At 37.3% G+C, this 23,325-nt stretch overlaps 1 protein-coding gene and 1 long non-coding RNA gene across 2 annotated transcripts in view; one reads left to right on the plus strand and one right to left on the minus strand.

The window, feature by feature from the left end:
- Positions 1 to 23,325, plus strand: part of CFAP99 (cilia and flagella associated protein 99) — a 51,963-nt gene that overhangs the window by 18,017 nt on the left and 10,621 nt on the right. Inside the window, exons 5-13 of the mRNA XM_023925629.2 lie at positions 3,082 to 3,194; positions 5,301 to 5,481; positions 10,092 to 10,172; positions 13,240 to 13,305; positions 14,235 to 14,294; positions 18,168 to 18,256; positions 20,533 to 20,737; positions 21,268 to 21,409; positions 22,183 to 22,334. Coding sequence (XP_023781397.2) covers positions 3,082 to 3,194; positions 5,301 to 5,481; positions 10,092 to 10,172; positions 13,240 to 13,305; positions 14,235 to 14,294; positions 18,168 to 18,256; positions 20,533 to 20,737; positions 21,268 to 21,409; positions 22,183 to 22,334 — 1,089 coding nt within the window. The remainder of the gene's footprint in view (positions 1 to 3,081; positions 3,195 to 5,300; positions 5,482 to 10,091; positions 10,173 to 13,239; positions 13,306 to 14,234; positions 14,295 to 18,167; positions 18,257 to 20,532; positions 20,738 to 21,267; positions 21,410 to 22,182; positions 22,335 to 23,325) is intronic.
- LOC147652917 (uncharacterized) overlaps positions 516 to 23,325 on the minus strand; it is a 38,113-nt gene continuing 15,303 nt past the window's right edge. The window contains exons 3-4 of the long non-coding RNA XR_015286818.1: positions 8,702 to 8,747; positions 516 to 3,439 (exon numbers count right to left, since the gene is read on the minus strand). This is a non-coding gene — a long non-coding RNA (uncharacterized LOC147652917). The remainder of the gene's footprint in view (positions 3,440 to 8,701; positions 8,748 to 23,325) is intronic.

Below are 23,325 nucleotides of genomic sequence, written 5' to 3' on the forward strand. Positions count from 1 at the left end.
GTTTGTTTCCCTATGTTTGATGAATGTTCACATATTTTCATTTAGGCAGAATAACAGTGCTACCTCACTTACACATCTTCATCTGCTTGAATAGAAAATCAAAAGCTCTCATTCTGTAATATTAAGAACACATGAAAAAAAAAAATATGGTGATATAATTACAGAACAACTGGATAAAACCCATTTGAGTAACTTTAGTGGGATTATCCCTTTAAGAAATTAGCCATGCATTGCTGGCTCAAATCTATTTTTGTATTCTATTATTCTACATACTATTCTTTTATATTTATTTTAAAATTTAAGGATTTGTGTGTTAGAGAAAATACACAGTTGAAATAAAAAGTTGAAGTAAACAGCTTTGTAATTTCTGAATTGTCTTGTAAAAAATACAAAATATATAGTGTTTTCTTTCTAGCAGTTAAGAACCTGTTTTTTCTGTTTAATGTTCAGATTTCTTCTAAAACCAGTTTTAAAGAACTTCTGAGATCATCAAAGGAGTATCACTAAATAAGAACTGGGCATTGTAATAGCATTTAAGATGAGGTAGGAATAGCAGGACATATTCAGCCTCATGCTGGATGGTGGGTAAAACCTGTCCAAGTTGGGTCAATAATGTATTCAGTGGCTGATCTCTATGGAGAAACAGAACATGGTGCTTCCTGCAGTTACTTCCTTAACTCAAGAGTTAAAGGCTTATATTGTGAATGTAAGCATTTCAGCTCTGCAAATGCCTGCAATGGATGTAAAGGTAATACCAGATGAGGAAATTTCCCATTTTTTGTTTTCTAGAAATCTGTATGATCCCACTGTGTAAAAGTGTGTTAAAAATACCAAGTTAAGTTCAAATTCTCAAAAGCAAGGTATTAATTCAGTCCACCTGTAAAAATGCATTACAAAATAGTTTGTAATTATACACACTTGTGTTACTATGTAACACAAGTAAAACAAACACAAACACGTAACTATGTATACAGAGTATACATTAGAATATAAACACGGGTACAATTCATTGCTGGTGTAATTCCATCACTTCCAAAAGGGAAATGGATCTTCATTATCATGCTGTCTGAGTAGTGAGAGTTTTGGAATGTTCAAGACAGAGAAGTAAGCAGAATAATGCTGTTACCAAAATGACTGCCCGTGACTTTGCTAAGGAGACAGAGCCTGGTAACATCCAAAGAGAAATCTGAGAGAAGCCCCATTCTGCTGCTGTAAATGCAATGACTGCTGATAGTGGGTTTTCCACCTGTGTCACATGTGGCCAAAGTAGAAATATTAGGGATTTTTCCTATCAATTCAGTTCACAAAACACAGAAGTTTCTATTGTCTTATCACCATCTGTGATAGGGATTATCAAAACTAAGATTGTTGCCTTTGGCCCAGGCACACTCTGGTCAGAAATGATGTCCAGTCATCCTATATTGCCATTTGAAATAGTGTCTACACTGTGCATACTTTCTGGTGGAAGGCACAAATTCAGTCTAGACTTTTGACACTGTATTTACACATTGCAAAAGTACAAATTATTGTTAGGTGACAAATTGAATCCAATATGCATGTGCTACAGTGGAAGATCCTCTCTAAGGACAATGAATCTCTTTCTAGACCAATGGGGTAAAATGCATCCCTCACTATATGCTTATTAAACACCACGGAATCCAGAAACATCAAAAACCCCAACTTCTTCACAATTCAGCACTTAGTATATAATCAAGCTTTTAGGGATTAAATAACTTCTTTTGGATGGTGTGTTGATAATCTGACTCCTGCAAATTTAGGGAACAGCAGTAGTTTCTAGACAAGAATGGAAATCCAAAAAGGTAATACTCATTTAGTCCTGCAGTGCTGATCAGTCTTTTGACTACCAAAACCACCATAGATTAAAATACAACTAAATTTAAATGTTAATTCCTTCAAAATTATTACATCAAGACTATGGATTTCAAGTAGCAGGTTTTCTAGACCTGTTGAACATCTGCAGCAAACACCTTGAGTCAAATCTGAATTGTTTGAAGCTGAATTATTCACAGAGTTCTGAGGCACCTTGGGCCTGGCACCACATTTGAATTAAGAAGCTCCTTGGTAGTTCTGCAAAACTAAAAACTGAATACAAAGAACCCTATGGCTCTGTGTAAAAACTTGAGATGGGGCTGATGCCAAGTTTAATCTAGTAAGCTCTGCAAGTCTCCATCTGAAGCTTCTCAAAGTGACAGTGCACTGCTCCCCAGTATGTCCCATAATGTCAAAATTATTTCCTGGAGCTTTTTGCTTTTACTGTGATTATTTCAGCGTCATGCTTGTACTTTCATTTCCAAGAATTTTAATGGAAGAGCTAAGGTTAAAGTCTGGAATTTATATTGCTGTAAATTATACAGGCTGAATCTGAGTGCCATTTTTCAAGAGTGTTTCAAAAGGCCATTTGCATACTTCAAAATTTAGAGAAAGGTTTTTGACCTTCTGGTGAACTGGAGTGGTAAACAAAAGTTCAAATGTTAGCTGTTATCCAGCATGTAGAGCCCTACAATGTATAAGTGTGCCAAATTTCAGTCTTTTCTTTTAATAGGAATACGCAAATTAATTGTATTCCAATAAAAGAAAAAGCCACATAGTATAGTGTTTGCTATAGTTTTCAGCAATTCTCTCTACCCAGTTCTCATGGAGCTGAAAAGTATTTAAGTCATTCAGGTGCAGTGCCAGGCCTGACATATTTCTGGGCTTCACGGGTCTTCCAGTTACCCATAATCAGAAGTCCACCTTGGGTATATTAGACTCTGAAACTCTATTGTAAATTCTGCTAAAATCAGTGTATTCCTGTAGTAATTAGTTTTGAATAAAACCTTTGTTTCACAATGTTTGAAGCAAATTAAAGATGAATCAACACATCTCTATGTTGTAGCCTCTAGTTCATTTTTTGTTTTCACACAAAAAAATTTTTATTATCTATTAGCGTTTCACAAAGTAGAGCCAAAACACATGGGATTGTCCACCAGTTAATAAGAACCTAAAAATACCAAGCATCTATGTTTGTAATTACAAGGTCAAATACAAGCACGTTCTTCAGCAGAAACCACTTATTATTAGTTTCTTAGATTCTTCTTCAATGACTCGTATCTGAACACATGGATAAAAGATGAATGGAGCCACTTCTACGACTCAGTGTATGTAAAAGAGAACTGGATTGATCCATTGCTAAGGTAAGTAGTATTTAAGTAGCCTCTGGCCTCCTCAAAGTTTAAAAGCGGGGGAAAGCTTCCTCTGAAAGCTCACGTTTCTGTTCAAGTGTTTCTCCTATTGAAGTCACTCCGAACCTTTCTTGTCTACACAAGTCTTTAGCAATCCCTTTTACTTACCCAGAGGCAAGGTTCTCTCTCAGAAAAGTCTTTTCACAGCTGTTGTACATTTGCTCCCTGATGTCCCTGAATAGATAAAACATCATACTCTGAAAAAAAGTAAAATAGAAGGTTCAAATTATTTTAGAGTCATGTCTCATCAGTCACTTCAACGTCTGTATGACAGTAGGTATTTGAAAAAATGTTTGGCTTCCCTGATTTTGGATTTATGGACAGACTTGTTAATACTGATGGCCATAAAATCCCTTCTGAGCAAATCAGATAAGCATATAAACAATTCTTTTAAAGTTATTGTTTACACAGTTGCAGCACCACTTAACAGCTCAAATGCTCTGAGGTGCATCTGTTTATTGGTTAGGTGGTGCTATGGTAGCAATTGTACACTTGCCAAACAGAAACATTTCCATGTGGAGCAATTGTAACTGCAGCCTACTGGGTCACTTTTTGCTGTCATTTTTACCCAGAACAGATAAATGACACCAATGTGGCTTCAGTCACACATCCTTCTCAATGCAGTATAGGTTAACCCAGATGATGGCAAACAATGTTAGACAAAAACGTGCTACAAACAATATCAGCTGAAAAGGACTTTTGCATCTGTTTCTCTCATATCAAAGTCCCTAGAACCAATCCTTTCACACTGTGTAGTTCATTAGCACTTTAGCAAATATATAACAGATTTGGCTTGCACTACTCCAAGTTCTACAGGGATGACAGGGATAGAGCTGAAGTCAGAATTTGACTGAAAATATTCCATTGTAGTAATTCTACTTAGAGAAAATGCTTAGTATAGTATAAAAATGCATATAGAGAGGTATGGAAATACACATCCATACCCACACAGTTCTTGCACATACAAATTCACGCAGGCTGAGGCTGTTTCATTAGCACCAAGTTTATTGGAACTGTCCTTCACAGTCAGTTACGCTCAGTGTAATGAAATATTTTGCCTGGAAGTGGCAAATGTAAGTTTACACAAGAATGTTAAAGACCAGATTTGGTTACTGGGTTTGAAATATCCTTCAGGGGTCTGAGGATGGAGTGATGAATTTAGTCAGTTCTGTAGCTGCAACTCTTTTAAATATGTATTTTTGTTCCTCTTTCTAATATCAGTGAGGTTAACATAAAGAGTGTTATTTGTTTTAGTGGGGCTTCATTACTTGCATAAGTTACTTGCAAGCCTCACCCTGTAGTGACAGTACTACCTAAGGTAACAGTCATATAAACAACTTACAGTGAGTTTGCATTGTCATCTGCTTTTTAACTTCTAGGAAAGTTCCATTGCATGTGTAATATATAAGAATATAAGGAATACAGAGGAAGAATAACTGGCATGAAGCTGTCACTGTAATTAGAGTGTGATACCTGTGTTTTACCTTTAATCTGCATCTTCCTGTCATTCCTTAGAAGAAGTCTGAACCTTGATACAAGACCAAAGCCACAGAAATCAAAATCTTCCTGTCTGTCCCCAGGGCTCACTCAGAGTTCATTTGATAATTCACCAAACTCCTTGGATCTTTCTTTTTTTTTCTATTAGAGCTGCCTGTGCTTCAAGATTGATCTGCATGTGCTCTTGGTATATGTGGCAACATTCAGACCACTGTTCATAGTCTCTTCATCTAAGTATATTATATGTGTAATTAGCCTATGGCAGCTGCTTTTCTGACTCCTAATCTGGTCCTGCCACAAAACCAACTGGCCAGGTAGTTGCTTATTTAGTAAAAACTGTGGCTATTTCATGACTAGTAATCTGGGTGGATAGCATCTATCAAGAGGTGAAGTAACACAGTGTAGCTAAATCCTGAATACAAGTTCAAAGGTCGGTTTTATTAAAATTGAATGGCAGAAAGCATTACAGAATTTGCACCAATGCTAACCTTGTATACCGTTCGTAAGTTTGTATGAAACAGAAAAACAAAATAAAACTGAAAAATCTGGATTTATTTGAAGGTGGCAGCCAAAAGTGCAGCAACTGATTGAAAAGCTCACAGATAAATTAAATAATCCAACCACCATTATCAAGACTTCAAGAGTCACTCAGCCAGAGGAATTTAATTTGACTGTACCCAAGCCACGTGCCATTCCTCCACCTTCACCAGCACCTCTGCCAGTACTGCCAAAAAGACAACCTGTAAGTTGATTTATTTTTTGAAAGACACTAAATTTCATGTATGCTTGTGCACAAAATCTTGGTAGGGGAATTAATAATCTCTTTAAATCAATTATAGAAAATCTACAACCTTTGACAGATTGAACAGGACTTTGGCAATTATCTGTGTTATTAAAGGTCAGGCGTCTTTAAAAAACAACAAACTAATTATTTTCATTTCAGTGAGTGTTCTGTAAGCGATTTATAAGCCAACCAGAGAAAAGGGAAAAGTCTGGTTCCTACAGTCATTTTTTGACTTTCAGAAGTAGAACTATAAAATGGGTATTAATTGATGACAATATTGAAATGAGTGTTTCTGATTGCCCTTGGCTTTCTAAGATGCTTTCTTTGGATAATGCACTGAAGGAAGTAAGAAAAGGATAATCAAATGAAAATGTTTCATAAATTTAAATTTTTTTGTAAATGAATTCTCATTAAAATAAATGGAGAAGCAGTTTCACTGGAAATGAGATGGACTCTAGGTTTGCAGCTCCTCCTTGACGGTGGAATTTTATTTTTATTTGTCTTAATGCTGAATCTCTAAAATTAAAGCTTTCAGTTTAAATTCATTGCTCATGTAAAAATGAGATCATATTTGTCTTTGAAATGCTGTTATTGTCTCAGATTGTGATTTAGTTACACTGGTACATATTAGAGACCCACAGTTGATGTTATCTCACTGGGGTAAAGCAAACAGGATCTGGGATCAAGCTACTATGACCAACTTAATAAAGACTTCAAAATCATCTATATTTAAATGCACTGGGAAGTGAGCTTAGAAGTCATAGTTTTGGGCATTATCTTCCACCTTGTATTAGCACTTCAGGTTTTAAATAATACATGTGTTGAATGCTCTTAGAAACCATTTACATCTTAGGATGGCAGAGCAATTTAATGGTAGTGTGTTATACAGTTAATGGGATTTTACATTGAAACAGCTTAATACCAGGCTCTGAAAAATTGCATTTAATAACTACTTAATCAGTATAGGAATGAGTCATGTTGCTGTCATTTTAAAACTTTATGCTGTGCAGCCCCTCTTAGAATAAATTTGCTTTAATGCAGATGCATTTAGTGAAGTTCATTTATGTTGTTTGGATTATATTAAATTTGGTTTACATTCTGTCCAGGTTTGCAAATTTAAAGCTTCTGTGAATCTAAGTAGTGATGTATCTTCTACTCATTTCTGTACCTCTCTCAGCAAATTAGAAGTCACTCTACCTTGCCACATTGTTACCAGTATCACAAATTTACATAGTGAAATGAACAGAGACTGAAAGCACACATGGTGGGAAAGGGTCAGTAAGGTGAGAGCCAGCCACAGGTGTGGCTCTTCTATGGTGGAGGGCTGTCTGTAATTCAGAGGAACACAGAGAAATAAAGCTCTTCCACGTTACATCCCATAAGCTGCTGCAGAAATGTTCTCATCCATTTTCTCACAAAAGTGTTCATTTTATTGGATATCAGTTTTTTTACTCATGGTTCTCATGCACCTGTGAAAGAACTTGTCATGTGGTTTACCAGCAGGGACTATTGTAGTCACTACCCACAGTTACTGCTCCACACTGGAACAGCTGTACAGAACTATACAGAAGCATCTGGAGTTTGAGCAGTAGGTTTTTGCATCCCTGTGGTGCAATTAGTTCGTTCTGATTAACAGGATTATTATTTTAGGTATTGCTTTCTAGCATTATTTTATTCTAGGCATTCCTTTCCAAGTAAGATGAGATGTGTCCCATACGTTGGGTCAGGAGCTGGGATGGCACTGCTGTCCTGTGCACTGAGAACTCACTGCCTTCCCAGGGGAGGGCTGAGCTGTGGGCTACTGCAGAAGGCAGGAAATTGTCTTAGTGACCTGTAATGAGATAGGTTTCCCCACTGGCCTTGGAAAGTAACTGGCCTCGGAGTAACGTAAGCCTAGGAGCTTAGGATAATCATTCATCATCATAAATGTTCATCAAAAATGGGGGTCACTAAGTAAAAAGGAAAAACATTCTAATTTTGAGATTTAATAATAAAACAATTCACTCCGAATATTTGGTCCAAAGGTTATAAATTTGTGTCTCCACTGGCTCTAGCACACATGCACACGGATGCAAACACAAGCATGCCCATATGCATGCACACATTCATAAATACAATTCTACAAGGAAAAAGGAAAGGAAATAAATACAATTCTACAAAGAGAAATGGATGCTTTACCTTGGGGTTTGCAAAGGAAACAAATGGGGACAGGTGCATAAACCTGATAACATGCAAAATTATTTAGAAACGTTCAACCTTCTTGGATATCTTGGCCTAGAGTAACAAAATCCATTCTTTTAATATCGGCACTATACGAACATAATAAGATTATTCAATTATTTTGTTTTTAAATTTTCTGTTAACCAGTTATATATTAACAAAAAGAAAGGCTGCAATGGGATGTTATTGTAACACCATTCAGCCAAATTTAATGTATTTTTTAGATATTTTCTATTATTTCAGCTGTGTTTCATGAGGGAAATTGCTGATTGTTTGAAATAATTAAATGGGTGAAATCATTTAGCCAGGACAGAGGATTTTGTTTGCAAATATACAGAACCACCAATATTTTTGTGATCTTATCTATAAAAATAGAAACCCATAATACAATAGCATTGCATTAGCTTTTCCTTCTTCATCTTATGACAGTAACTTTAAAAAATAGAAGTGTGATGATTACCGAAGTTCCAAGTGATTATTCTTTTTTTTCTTCCTTAAACCTCCTGTGGTACTCTACTCCCTTAAATAATCCTCTGGTTAAGGGATATCACACAGGCTATGTGAGGCTGACCACTGCCTGGGGAAGGAAAGCAAAGTTGGTGTCTCTTATTCCCAACCCCCTTTTTCACATTTGGAATAAGTAGGTACAGTTTGGCCTTTTTTGATCTCTCTGTTGCCCTAATTTACAATTTATTTATAGTGACTTTTTATTCTCTTTCAACAACTGGGTAATTGCTGTATTGTCTGTCTGTCTATCTGCTTGGTATTCATCCCTGTGGGCTACATCACAAGGCAAAGAATGCTTTTGAAACAGCTGATGGAAATAGCTCCTCCTTCAATTACTTGGAATAAGCATAGCAGTTTCTGAGGAGAGATTTTCAGCTTACTCTGGCAGATGAGTGCAGTTTGTAGGTAAAGCACATGAGTAGGAAGAGGAGTGAAATAAACTGATACTCACTGCCTGTGGAGCCCTTTGCAAATCCTCCGGGCTTTCATTTCTCCATCTATAAAAGCATAATAAAAATTCTTAGATACTTCTGGGAAATACTTTCACTGCTACTTCACTTTAAAGGCTCTCAAATCCTGAGCAGTCTCACCAGTGCATTTAATTCCTAGCTTCTTCTGTTTGTGCTGTTTTACCTGTTCCTAAAGATGTCACATAGCAAATATGGTGTAAAGGCCGTCAGATTCATGATTTTTTGAAAGTGTAGGTCATTATGTAGTCCAATAAAGCTAGATGGGATTCCCGTGTTCCCTGAACTGACCTCCAGTACAAGACAGAATATATATTTTCCCCACTAATTCTTGCACTTAATTCTGTAACTTCTAATTGATCTAGCACATTTTTATCAAGACAAATATTTAGGCAGATGTCCAGTAAACTGTCAGACTATCTCACCCACATAGAAAGGAGACATCCAGTCTTTTTTCAGGGCTTACTCTGGGATAAATTTATTGCTCAAGCAAATACAGAAATCAGCCTAAAGTCCCTAGTGTCCTGCTGATCCAGCTGACAGCCAGTCATGTCCTGGTCATTTTAGCTGACGTGTGATTGCTTTCCTGGATCTTTGACTAATGCTACAAAAACACTCTGAGTCCTTTACCTCCTAAACATTTAATCCACACCTCCAGTGATTTTCCCTCACAAGGACATTGGGACAGCCATGGTAAACCAGACCAAAGGCCCATTTTTCCCAGTGTATCTTTTCCAGCAGTGCTTAAACACTGAAGTCTGGGAAGACCAGAGGGATGGGACATCTGCTGATTTTCTCCAGCTTCCTTCTCAGGATCCCACCATTTCAGCTAAAAGACCTCCTCAATTACAAGGAAGTTCCTGGGTATTTATAAAATTTTAAAGGATTTCTTTCTCCTGAACTTCTTTAGAATCTGTAACTTATTCCTACTACCACACACAGTGCCATAGCTTAACTTTATTCAGCTGCCCTATCTGGCTGTTGTTGCTCTGAAAGTGAAGTTTATGAAATGGCAAACAGAACTGTTCCAATTCTGGAAACATTTTACTCCTTTTGATAGGGCCCATAGGATTTATTATTGCTTTAGCCCTTCTTGTACTAGTTCCAAATTTGACTTTTTTTCTGGTCTTTTGACATGGGGTTATGTTATATTGAACAGAACTGAAAAGCTGGATAGTTCCAACTAATTGGAATCTGCCCCTGTCTTCTAGAGTAGCACTAACAGAAAAGAATCAATATTAAAAAAAACCAAAAAAACCCAACGCTGCTGTTCTACGATAAAAGTGAATGAGCTTTTTTTTTTTTGTCTGCAAGAATGTGTCACTTGGAACATTTTATATCCCATATTTTAGAGATTTTTGTCTTTTAATATAGGTTCCTCCGAGCACCTATAAGCCTCCAAAGGAAAGAAAGCAACTAGAGGAAATCAAAACAAAAAATATCCAAAAAGCAAAAGTAAGTGTATTTTGTTCTTCTTCTTTTCTTTTTTTCTAAATTGGATCTTCTGTATTATTTCATCCTCACAAATATTAGAACTTATCTGAAACATATCTGCTTTTGCAACTAAATAGCTCATGGCTTTTTCTCTAGAATCATGAAGTTTGTATCCTCTACTCTGTTTTAGCACTCTTTTTCCACCTTCTTTATTGTATTATTAATTGTCCAGGACAAGGTCCTCCTTTTACTCACTGTATAAGTACCATATGAGAAATTTTTCAAGCAGCCATATAAAGTAGGAGAAGATGATTACTTTCTTTTCTCCACAATGGTTCTTCTAGTCCCATGAACATGTGGATATATAAGGTATTCATTTATTTATTAAGGCTTCAAATTACAAAATAAGTTCAGTATATTTGGAGTTTTCTTCTGTAGTAATTGAAAAATAACCACACATTATTCACTGTTGTAAAATATCAGCAAATTCTTTTCTGTGCAGACTTCATACTCTTACATATTCTTTATACATTCCCTTCAGCAGAGAGAGTGTAAAGTCATCTTGGTTTGTAAAGAAACAGAGTACATGGTCTGTGTGTTAAGACAGCAGGAAAAGGGAAGGCCTGGAGAGGGAAGGGAAAATACAAACAGATCTAGGTATTTGATCCAAACTTTGACACGAATCTTGTTCAATGAAGCAGCTCATAGTTTAAGCAGATTGTTGTTGTCTTCTCCTCAGAAAGGAATTAATTAAATGTTCATTTCCACTTTCCCCATTCCCACACTGCAGTCACCATATCCAATCAAATAACAATATGAACTTGATAAAAGATATGCCATGTGACTCCTTTGTATCAGCAGTCTCCCACCCCCATTCTGAAAATGCCTGACTCCAGTTTTCTTTAGCCAGTCAAGTCCATTCATTACAGCTCTGGGCTATCCTCTTGTCCATGTGAAAGAGACATTGGATTCTGTTCCTAAACTATAGTAAGAGCTTTAATGTTTGACAGATTCTAGGGATATAAACCTTTCATTCCTTTTCCTAGCCCATCAAATTACCTATGCTTGATATTTCATTATAAACAATTCAACATTATTTTTTTATTCTTTTATAGTTTCCATATTGTGGGAAAAGCACATCTGTTTGTCTGTGTGCTTATTTGCATGTTAAAAACTTTCTAGAAAAACTGGGAAAGAAAAGCACAGTGCACATACCATCAAAAATCTATGACAACTGTAAAATCACTCAACAACCAGCCACATTGTTCAATAAAGAAAATGCATTAATACAAGAAACAAAGATAAATCACCACAGAAATTATAGCTGCAATAATGGCAGTTTTTAACACTTCTGGAATGTTATTAAAGGCATCCAAAGCACTCACAAAGGTCAGTTCCCTCTAGACTGTTTGCTAAGCAAGCTGACATCATGGGTCCTAGCAGAAATATGTATGAAAAATGCCATTTACTTCATAGCATTTTTGCAGAAGCTGTAGCTATTACTGTAAGAACTACATCTAAGCATCTGTGAGGAATGAGAACACTGGAAGCCACACTCTAGACAGTTATAGAAACACAGATGTTATCAGCTGCTGCCCAGAAAGCCATTAAAAAATCTAGTCTGTTTCACAACTTTGATTAGAGATTTGGTTTAAAACCAAATTAAATATCCAAAAACTAGAAACGTGGTTGCCTGTACTTCCCTATATAATGACTGGGTCATTAATGCCAGAGATGAGCCTATTGAATCAGCCCCTAATGCAGTGATCCCTTTATCATAATTCTCTAATGTAACTCCAAACCAAAGCCATAGTTTGTCAGCTGTCTGGCAGTTACTGCCTATGGTACTGATGTGCCATGGATAATTATGATATTTTTAAGCTGATATCTGAACAAATAACATGTTTTATATGGGCAGGTCTATCAAAGGCTTGATGTCCTGTGCAAAGGATACATCTAGGCAGAACTGCGTAGAAAACCAATACTTGCTTACTTCAGGTCTTTAATCAGGAGTGAAAATTTATGTAAATACTAAGTCAAGTTTTTGGAATCAGTCTTGAAACCAGTGTTGTTTCACATCTTCATTAATGACACAGATGAAGGGATTGAGTGCACCCTCAGCACATTTGCAGGTGATACCGAACTGGGTGGTGCAGCTGACACACCTGAGGGACAAGATTCCATCCACAGGGACCTGGACAAGCTCAAGAAGTGGCCCATGAGAATCTCATGAGCTGTAACAAGACCAAGTGTTGGTGCTGCACCTGGCTCAGGGCAGCTCCCAGGGTCAGCACAGGCCAGGGATGAACAGATCCAGAGCAGCCCTGAGAAGAACTTGGGGGTGCTGTAGGTGAGAGGCTGGACATGACCCAGCCATGGGCACTCAGCCCAGAAACCTCCCTGTCCTGGGATCATCCAAAGCACCGAGGGCAGCAGAGGAGAGAGGGGATTCTGCCCCTCTGCCCTGCTCTGGTGAGACCTCACCTGCAGCGCTGCATCCAGCTCTGGGGCCCCATCACAGGAAGGACATGGACCTGTTGGAGCAAGTCCAGAGGAGGCCACCAAGAGGGATGGAGCACCTCTCTTAGGAGAAAAGGCTGAGAGAATTGGAATTGTTCAGCCTGGACAAGAGAAGGCTTCAGGGTGATCTGTAGTCTTCCAGTACCAGAAGAGAGCCCACAAGAAGGATGGAGAAGGACTTTTTACACAAGCAGGTAGTGACAGGACAAGGAGGGATGGCTTCAAACTGAAGGAGGCTTTGATTAGATAGAAAGAAATTCTTTACTATGAGGGTGGTGAGGCCCTGGCACAGGTTGCCCAGAGAACCTGCAAAGGTCCCATCCCTGGAAGGGTTCAAGTCTGCACTGGGGCTTTGAGCAATCTGATCTAGTGGGAGGTGTCTCTGCCCATGGCAGATCATCTTTAGGTCTCTTTAGGAACAAGATGATCTTTAAGGTCTCTTCCAACCCAAACCGTTCTATGATTCTGTGAATATAGTGGTTGGGGCTACAAGACATTTTGAGACAGAAGTTTATCCTTAGAGAATTTAAATGTACCACACTCTTTAAGATAATTGTTGTAATTTTAGGATCTGCTCCTGGAAGCAAATACTAACCAGTTCCGTTGTGCAGCCATCAAGCCTGAAAAGAGAGAGGTATGGTGAAAACACATGCCCAAGAATCCCCCAGTAGTGAGATGAAAAATGACTGGAGTATTTAAAGATATCTTAGAGTATTAGAAAAATAATGTTTATTTGAGCCTAAGAATTATGTGCTATGATTTTATAGCTATAGTGTCATTTCACATCCCTATGCCAGCATTTGCCTCTTTGTATGCATAATGCATTACTCCCTTTTCTTATACTTCTGGTGCCGCTTTATTATTTTCTTAATTTTGAGACAAGCAACCTTCCTGTGAAACTGCTCCAACAAACCTCCAAACTGGCAATATTTCTCTAAATCCTCATATTATTTTTCCATTAACTTTGATGACACAGAGCAGCCAAGCTGAGGGAATAATGGTCCCATTCATACAAAATCCTTGCTTTGGTTGATTCCCAGTTCATACTTACATCACCAAACTATGCATGTAATATATTCATTTCAGCATATTCTATTCAGTGTGTTCATCCCCATGATACTAGTTTCACATCAGTATCTATAGCTAACATCATTAAATTAATAAGCATCAGTAGAATTCTACCACTAATTAATAATTTCATGAAGTGTGTTTTGACATCCTATTTTGTCCTCTCAGTATCTATTTCAGTTAAAAGATGAATATATTAATATATATATGTATATGTAAGTAATATTTCATAGTCAAAGAAAGAATCACTAGCATTATTTTAGTCAATATTTGGACCTACCTTTGTATGGTCATATTCCCACTAGGTTGGGTGTACATAGCAAGTTTTTGTGTATATTACAATTCCAAGATATGTCCCCTGTGTATTTGTTACTCTCCAAAAAAATATTTTATGAAAATTCAAGTGTTAGTTTTGATAAATATGTAATATCTTCTGCTGAGTAATTGAAAATTTGTTTCTGAAATTAAATAATGTATTTTTGGTTTGAACTGCAGAGCATATCTGAGAGTATGCAGAGTAAACCAGCATTCAAGGCTCAAAGGATCCAAAGCAAGGTGAGCAACCTTTAAGGAACTGTTGTCAAATGTACTTGAAAATTTGACACTCATGCGAATTTTGTGATGATGGAAACTCAACTTAAATCCATGGTTTTACACTAAGGTCTTTGGTCAAGAGCATGGGATGGATTTGGTCTATGGTTAATAGATTTTGTCCTATGCACCTTTAATAATCTGTAAAGAAATGGTCAGGGAGTGACAAGAGCAGGGCTACTCCATGACAAAAGAGAAATGAGGAGCCAAAGGTGATGAAAGCACAGGCAGTACCCTCACCAAGCAGGACACAGTACCTGAATGTGAGGAGGTTGGTGGCAGTGACAGGTTCTGCTAACAGCAACTCACCCTTGGATAAAACAAGGTAACAAATCAGGTTTGGGGTCCACCCAAAATTCGAGTCAGGAGACAAAGCTACAACAGCAACCCAGGTCCATGACAGCAGGAGACAGAAATGGGGACACAACCAGGAGTGGAAGAATTCCCAGCATAATGGAAACTGAAGCCCATTTCTGAGTCCAACTGGTGCTCCCAGGCCAGGGACTAGAGGGTGTAGATGAAGGTCCTGGGTGAGACTGGTCAGGGTGATCAAAACCTTTTGGGTCCCTGAAGTAAATTGTGTGCAGTTGCACAATGTAACCATAACAGTGTTTTCAGTTACAAAGGGAGAAGATTTTATGTAAAATAGCATAAAATGAGAATTGTCTCCAGCAAAAAAAGAAATGTGGAATCTTGGTTTAAGAACTCAGCATAAGGACAGAAGAATCTTGCATCAGTACATCATTGTTTCAAAATGAGATCCTAAAGAATGCTGAGCAGTCATTCCAGCTAACAACTGTCTGATACACAATATACAATCAGGCTGGATGTTTGCCTTGCTTCTTTCAGACACACACTGAGGTCATGAAATCCACTATCCTGATTTCTTCCCTTGTAGAATTTTCAAGGGTCAGAGAATTGTAAACATGGGGAAAGAGCCATTCAGCTTTAACAGTGGAACACATGAAAACTCACATTGCTGTTTCTGCAATAACTGCACTACAGATAATCTTCAGTCTTACATTGTTCTATCTGATACCTTTCATTTGTTTCAAGTTCTTATGCAGAATAATTTCAGCTGTGCTTGTATTGTGGTCTCAAATATCTTGTGAGCAGGTCTGCCTACTCTTTAAAACTATGTATTTAGGTACAGCTCATAAACACTGTGAGAAGATTGGTTCTCCACTTGGGGGACTGGGCACCTGGCAAGTATTTCTAAAGCCTGTCTGGCATTTATCACACACTGAAGTTATCTTTAGTAACAGTATCAGCTACTCAGTCTGCTTGCTTACAGTCCAGCAGCATTTAAATTACAGCAAGGTAATAAGATCCTAGTTAATTTTACACAAAAAGAAAGAGAAAACCCCAAAACAGGAAATATTTACATAGTTAAACACATGTGACCTGTAATTACATGGGCTCAGTTCAAAACTGTATATCCCATTGCCCTTCCTGATATTATAAAATAATAAAATTTTAGTGCAGACTTAACAAGAGTGAAGACATCTACCTAAACTGCATCAAGAAAAATATGGATCTGGCATCCTCTGTTATTGATTAGGGCCACTTCTAAAACTTGCTGGTATCTCCTCTAGATGCATAAACAGTTTTATCTTGTCTAAACACATTTGCCTTAAGGTTGTTTAGGTGATATTCAAGATGCTGCTGTAACTTTCAAGCAGAGATAGGCATATTGTTATTGACTTTTAAAATACTTTCTATTCCTGTTGCCTTCCTGCCTGTGCAACTCTCTGAGTAGATAAATCCTAAGAGGATGGTTTATCCAAGGTATATATATAATTTTAATCTATCTTCAAATTAATGAAATTATATAATGTTTTAACCAACTAGTATTTTGCTTTCCTATTTTTAGAACACCCACAGTATATGAATTTTTTTTTCTTTTTAAAGAAATATATTATGTGTAGCAGCAAATTTCTCTTGCTGTTCCAAAGTATCTATTCATCCTTTTCACTGGGAGAATGAGACAGTACAAATATATCACCACTCTGTCTCAGTCTGCCTCTTGCTCATAACATATTTGCTTTTTGCATATTTATTTGTTTTAGTGAGCTGTTGCATGTTCATTAGGTGGCAATAGTGAATATGATACTTTTCCACAAGAATTAATGTTCTGTAGTTTTCCCACTTACTTCCATTTTCTCATCATGAAAAAAGGGGAGATATCTCACGACAGGATGAGAATGAGTAAAATTCAGAACTTCCTTGATACTATATGACAGAAGAATCTATTCACTTATTTTACTTACACCTGCCTGCACATGTCTTGGGAGTCCTAGTTATTTTGACTATATCGCTGTATTTCTGTTTCATTGTCAGACAGATTTCTGGCCAATAGACTGTGAAACTCAAGTTTAAGGTATTCCCATAACTGTTCAGTTCTCTATCCAAATTACAGTTGGTAAATACAGAACATGAAATCTGTGTACACAGAAAACTGTCAAAAGTATGGAAACATCTACATGTGTCAAAAAAAATGTCTTCATTAAGGAAACATGTTATACACAGTACAGGCTTAAAATACAAGCTGTTCATATAATGCAGAAGCCTTTGAGATGTGTTGAGATGCAGATCAAAAGGTAAAACGACATTGGGCATTAGGAAGTCAAAGTAAGTCAAAATAAATAAAATACATTGGTTTAGATTCTTCTCCTAAATTCTTCAAGTTATCATAATTTTGTCAAGAAACTGACAGGTAATTCATCTTTTACATTAAAATATGCTATGAGTATAAAAACAGTAATTTTGCTTAGTGAATTCTAGGTGATGGAATGTGTTTGCAACCTCAACCTGCCTAATTAATATAATTTATAACACATGCTTTTTTCAGTTATGTATATCAGGAAACTTCAGTTAATATTTCTGCATACAATATTTGCAGTATGTAGCTTGAGTGATTCTGTGCATCTGTTTCTCAGCTACTCATTAAGTTCTTCATTTGGAATTTAAACACATGTTTGAATTCTGAACACAGAACTTGTCTGGATTTAAGTCAAACGTGTTATGATTAAGCTTTGTTTTCTGCAGGAATGATCCCAGTTCTTATTTCAGCAGCACTGCTTTCCCTTGGTTCAGGTCAGGTCTCTTACATGTGTCTGCAAAGGTGACCCATTTTCTCTGAATACCCTGCCTGTGCAGGGAACAATTTTAACTGGCAGAGAAATTGATCCTTTCCTCCCTTAGTATTTAGAAGTTGTCTGGGAGTCAGTCTTAACACAATACTTTGAAGAGTTAACAAAGCAGCCACAGGATCTAGTCCAAGTCCTCCACCCTGAGGCCTGAAAGTCATTGAGAGCTGTTCTCCACTTCTACTGTCAAGAAAATAGATAAAGCAATGGGTGACTCCAGTTGTCTTGGAAATACTTCTACATTGTAGTAGTGATTATTTATAAATTTTTTCTAAGATCTTCCTCTGAAAGGTGCTCCTTTTGTTTTACTTCAGTGTTTTGGCTAACTGACTCTTACAGAGAGGCAGTTTACTGTCATTGTCCAAAACAGATCAAATCCTTTCGCACAATGTATATGAGCAATGGAAAATATGAAAGGAAGTGAAGACATTCTATGGGATTTGACATGGTCCAAGAGTGATTACAAATTTATAATCCACTTGGGGGACTTTGCTGATTTCTTAAGCAGCTTGAGTGGTTTATGAACAGCATGCAATTTCATTGTGAATGTCAGATTAATGCTAGATGAATGCTTTAGGCAAAATTTATGCTGTCTTGGGTCAATTTATTTAACCCACTGAGATGTTTTTATACTCTGTTTTATGGTTTACATCACTAACTATGGAATATACATTCCCTTTCCTGACAGATTGACAATATACCCATTAAATTAAACACAGCAGCTATTTTGAGGGAGGGTGCCCTCTACCAGCGGAAATTGGAAGAGGAGCTCAAAAGGTATGACCATGCTCCACCTAGGATTGCTTTTCACATCCCTGGATATAGGATAATGAACTACATCAAAAATAATTATGTAAATTCCAGGTAAACTAAACTAATGGATCTATTGTAGGGAATTCCATTCTATAAAAAAAGTTGACAAATGAAGAGAGAAGTGGATTGAAGTGGACTGAAGAAAAAGTGTACAGTAAAGTAATTCTTTTTTGTGTAGGTGCTCTACAGTGTTACTGATTTAGCACTCTGGCTAGTGTCCATTTGCAAAGTCCAAGAGGGATCACTTTTGTATTTATTCCAATCTTCCAGACTAAATAATGACCCGAATACACATCTATTTCTGTGTCCTTTGTACAAGATGCATATATTAAGCCAAATAATTTCATATATCTCCATTTTCTTCAATGGTTGTGGTCAGCTACATGCCAAGTTTGATAGTTGAACTTGTTTATATGTACATAAAAATACCTGTCCATTTCTATCACATTAAGATATAGGACAATAAGAATGTGCTGTTCCTTAAATCAAGATAAGGCAAGAGCTGAGAGTGACAGCAGGACATGTAGGGACAGTGTCGTCACTGACAGCAGCTCCATGGTACCGTGGCAGGTGGCAGGACAGATCCAGGGACAGACAGCAGGGTCAGCCAAGGGTGCTATGAGGGTCCAAAGGGACAAGTCTGGGCCGAGGTCCAGCCAGGAAGCCAAGTCAACAAGGCAGGGTCAACTCGGCCCTGGGCTGGGTGCAGGCTGATCTTTAGAGTAGCTTAGGCAAGGACCAAGGCTGTTAAGCCAGGCTCAAATGTGTCTCCTGGGAAGAAACTACACGCATACCAACCAGAACTTTTCATAGCTCTTCCTCACACCGTTCTTTTCACTCCAGTCCCATCCAGTGTTAGACACACTGCAGTGGAAATGTCTTTGAACACAAGCATTGAATCCAGGGCAGTAGGGAAGGGGTGTAAATAAGAGGTTGCAGGTCCTTTTGTGCATTTTGCACTCTAAGAAATCCTGACACTAGGATTCCTCCTTATACAGCAACACAGGTTTTCAGAGGATGTTTACTAGGAGAGGATGAATCCTGGATGGCCACTGAAGGTTGTATTCTACAGCTAGAATCACATAACATTTTCACAAAAAAACTTCACGAAGATAAAACTTATGTTATCTTGCTTTAGTATAACTTATAATCCACCTGTCTTAGCAGGCTGAGCACTAAATATTGATGGTATTTTAAGTCCTGGAAAGACTGTGTAAGTTTGGATTTGATCTTTGAACCTAGCAGGTTTTGATTCATGCATCAGGATTGTAGCAGGTAGATATTAAACATCACTCAGGTTCTGTTATCAGCTATTCTCATATATTGATGTTCTTCCATATTACATATGCTACTGTTCACTCCAGCTGGCAGAATTTGTTCCACTCAACAAAATCAGAGAATCACACAGAATCACTAAGGAATAGTTCCCTGTAACTTGATATTATTTTATCTTAATGAGTTTTAATCTTCAACTGCATTTAACAAAAAGACTGATATATATATACATATACATATATAGAGAGATAAATATATATAGATATATGGAGAGATAGATGTATCACATGTACATGCATTGGGGGGCAGCATTAGGAGGAAATTCACTCCATGTTTGTGTCTCTGCCCTAGTTATTGGCTCATTCCCTCCTCTGCTGCAGGACTTTGATGGGCCTGCCCCAGGGCTTTGCTATGTTTTTCTCTCTCAGCTGAGCACAAAAAATAGGGATGTGACTTTCCTTAACAGCTGAATACTTCTTTGCCTCATTACAGCAATATTATTTAATTGAAAAAATAGAAAACAGAAATAGTGTTAAGCAGAAGTTTTTTGTTCTCAGTGTTAAAGTTGACAAGAAGATTGCCAAAGAGAAAAGTTATTTGTTCTTTCTACCTCTAAGCAAAGCAGTCCTCTGAGAAAATGTACATCCCTGATTCTCTCTGCTCTTTATGAGAATCCTTACATAGCTAAAGTTTGCCCTCTCTTGGGGCTTTGTTTTACTGAAAACTTTCAGGTCCATGTTCCCATGTACTTTTTTTCAGTCTGGCTTTCTCAGGCTTTACACCTAGTAGGAACACCTCTTAGACCAGAATTAAAATACATCTGTCAAACAACTTTGTGATGACTGCCTTTTTTCTCTGCAGAGATCAAACACTTTTCATCAAAGGCTACTGGAAAGGTTTGAGTAACCAAGGCAGGGCTATGAAACCAGATCCCTAAAATAGTATACTTTTTTCCTCTCTTGCAGAATTGAAAATTTGCAGCAAGGGGCCGGAGACCCATCTGAATTTCTGGAATGGCAGAAACAGATGCGTGGAAAAGATTTGGAAGAACAGCTGGCTGAAATAGAGTGTAGGAGGCTTCAAGGAAAACTAAGTTATGAAGAGGCAGTTCTAGCCCATCAGAATGTAATCCAAGAAAATAAGAAGAAAGCTGATCTATTGAGAGAAGAGGTAATACATACAGGGATGCTCAAATTTCGATGACTTCCAATCTGTGCAAATCATAGCACCAATGATACCTACAATTAGAGGTGTAAAATTCTATGCAGTGTCTTTACTCACTGGAGTCTGCAAACAAAGGAAAAAGAGGGCTATAACTTCCAGATACAGCAATGCTTATACATGAAAGTACTTTTTACAAGTTTTTTTTTTATTTTTATTTGATTAACACGAAGTAAATTGAATAAAAGCAGAAGGTCAAAGCATGCTCTCCTATATTCTGTCATTATGCAAATCCTTTTTGAACAGATACTGAGATACTAAGCATTATTAGCATTGAAATCAACAATATATAACTGATTTCTTTATCTTGTTAAAATGAGAAAAATGTGCCTCTTTCTTGTCCCCAGCCACTGTCCTTCACTACTTTTGTGGATGATGTAATAGTTTGAATCCAATTGTCCTTGCCCTGTTTCAATGATTTGAGGCACCCTGATCACCACTTATCAGGAGTTGCATTCACCTGTTTGTTTGTGATTTAGAAAGCAGAACTGATGCACCTGTGTGCAGAGAAACGTCTACAGGAACAGAAAGAAATGAAGGAGCTGGTGGAACAAGTCATGGAAGGACACAAGAATGTAAAGCAAGTAAAAGCAAAGATCCAGGAATACAAACAGCAGATAGGTATATATATTGCCAAAAAAATGAGAGGTGATGCTAAATATCCCAAATTAACTCAATCTTTCTTTTAGTGGACCAATTACCATTTTTACAGAAGGGAAAGTGAAATTGAGACAAAGATCCATGAATGTATGAATATGAATTCAGGAATCAGCTAGCAATGGGTAGATCAAAATATCTAAGCTACTGGTCATGGGAATTGCTCTGCATTTAAACAGGATAAATACATCACTAATGTCCTGCAAGCAGTTTCCCTTCCATCTAAAAGTAGTACATGTAAATGACTACTTTTTGTCAAATGCAAACTTCTCTGCTTGTGTTTCTTCATACTTGTACTCACCAGGATTAAGGCAGGCAAAGAGTGTTAGTCACTCCAAAATAGACTAGCAGAGCCTACCAGCGCCTACCAGCCTTTGCAATTCAGTCATTTCAAGGAGATACATGGCTCAGAAGACTACAAATATTTTCTATTTTATAATATCCTTTTATTAAGTAATGAAACTGTATGTACAAATGAGAACAGAAATTACAAAGCAGTAATTCGAAGTGCCTGTGTATGTATATAGTGTGTTTATCTGCTGAATAGATAGATGGTGAGGATGGGAAGTACTCATTTGTTTCTTTAATGATTCCTCCCACCTATACCAGACTGTTCCCTCAAGTACCTTTAGATCAGTATTGTTATCATTATTCATGAATGCATATGAATTTTCCTCCAGATGGACTACTTGTTAAAATAGGCAAAGAGCTAACTGAGATTAATTCTTATCTTTCAGTTCAGCAGGTTTGTGAAGAAAGTGGAGAACTTCTCCGGCAAGCTTTAGAAGAAAAGGAGGAAAAGAATAGGAAAAGATATGAACTAATTCAACAAATAAGAGCTATTGAGTCTATACCTACCATCAGACACAAGTTTGTTGATTTAACAGAGGTAAGCTCAAAAGGAAAAACTACTGGTTTTACACAAATGTGTACTGTATATGTTTCACATATTCAGAGGGATTGTGTACTGCAGATATATCACTGTCTGGATGGATGAAATACAAAGTGACCCCCATACATGTCTTATTTTTTCATATTGCATGACAAAAGTTAGATCTGAAATGGAACATTGACAAAGTCTATAAAATGAAAATTTTATCAAGAAGAATATTCTGATGGCAAGTGAAACCTTAGTTCTCTTGAACCCTCTTTGAATTTTGCCAATAGGATCTGAGTTTCCCAATATCTTCCAAAAAGAGACTGGACAGTGATTACAAGATGTTCTATGCATCTTCACAAATTCAAAGATTTGTCAATCAGAGTAAGAACTGGGTCAACACAAAGTTTGCACTGATGTATACTTAGTCATATTGCAGTGGTGATGGCCATGGCCATGGTAATTAGCAAGATTAATTTCCTTTACTTTCAAAACTGTCTACATTCAGGTATATGAAAGAGATTGTAAAGAGAACCAAAACTTTCTGAGCTGTTACAATTCTGTGTAAATGACTTGTGTGTGTAAGTCTATAGTTTATAGTAACTGTATTAACTGTATCTCAAACTTATTGGACTTGCTGTTGATGCACAACTCATATCCCTGAGATTGGGCTCTACAATGCCAAGACTTAGGCAGCATCCAGAAAACTATTATTTTATTTGTTAACTTAATCAGAAGCAGATTAGCAGATTGGACATAAGGAATACATTTTTTACAATGAACATGATGAGCCACTGGCACAGGTTACCCAGAGAAGCTGTGGATGCCCCATCCCTGGAAGTGTTCAAGGCTGGGCTTGATGGGGCGTGAAGCAACCTGGTCAGGTGGATGTTATTGGCCATGGCAGGGCATTTGGACTAGCTGGTCTTTAAGGTCCCTTCCAACTCAAATTGTTTTGTGGTTCTGTATCACAACTTCACTGTTTCTTTATACTGACTACTAC

The sequence above is a fragment of the Cyanistes caeruleus genome, chromosome 5, assembly GCF_971803275.1.
Source record: "Cyanistes caeruleus chromosome 5, bCyaCae1.hap1.1, whole genome shotgun sequence".
In the NCBI taxonomy this organism is placed as follows: Eukaryota; Metazoa; Chordata; class Aves; order Passeriformes; family Paridae; genus Cyanistes; species Cyanistes caeruleus.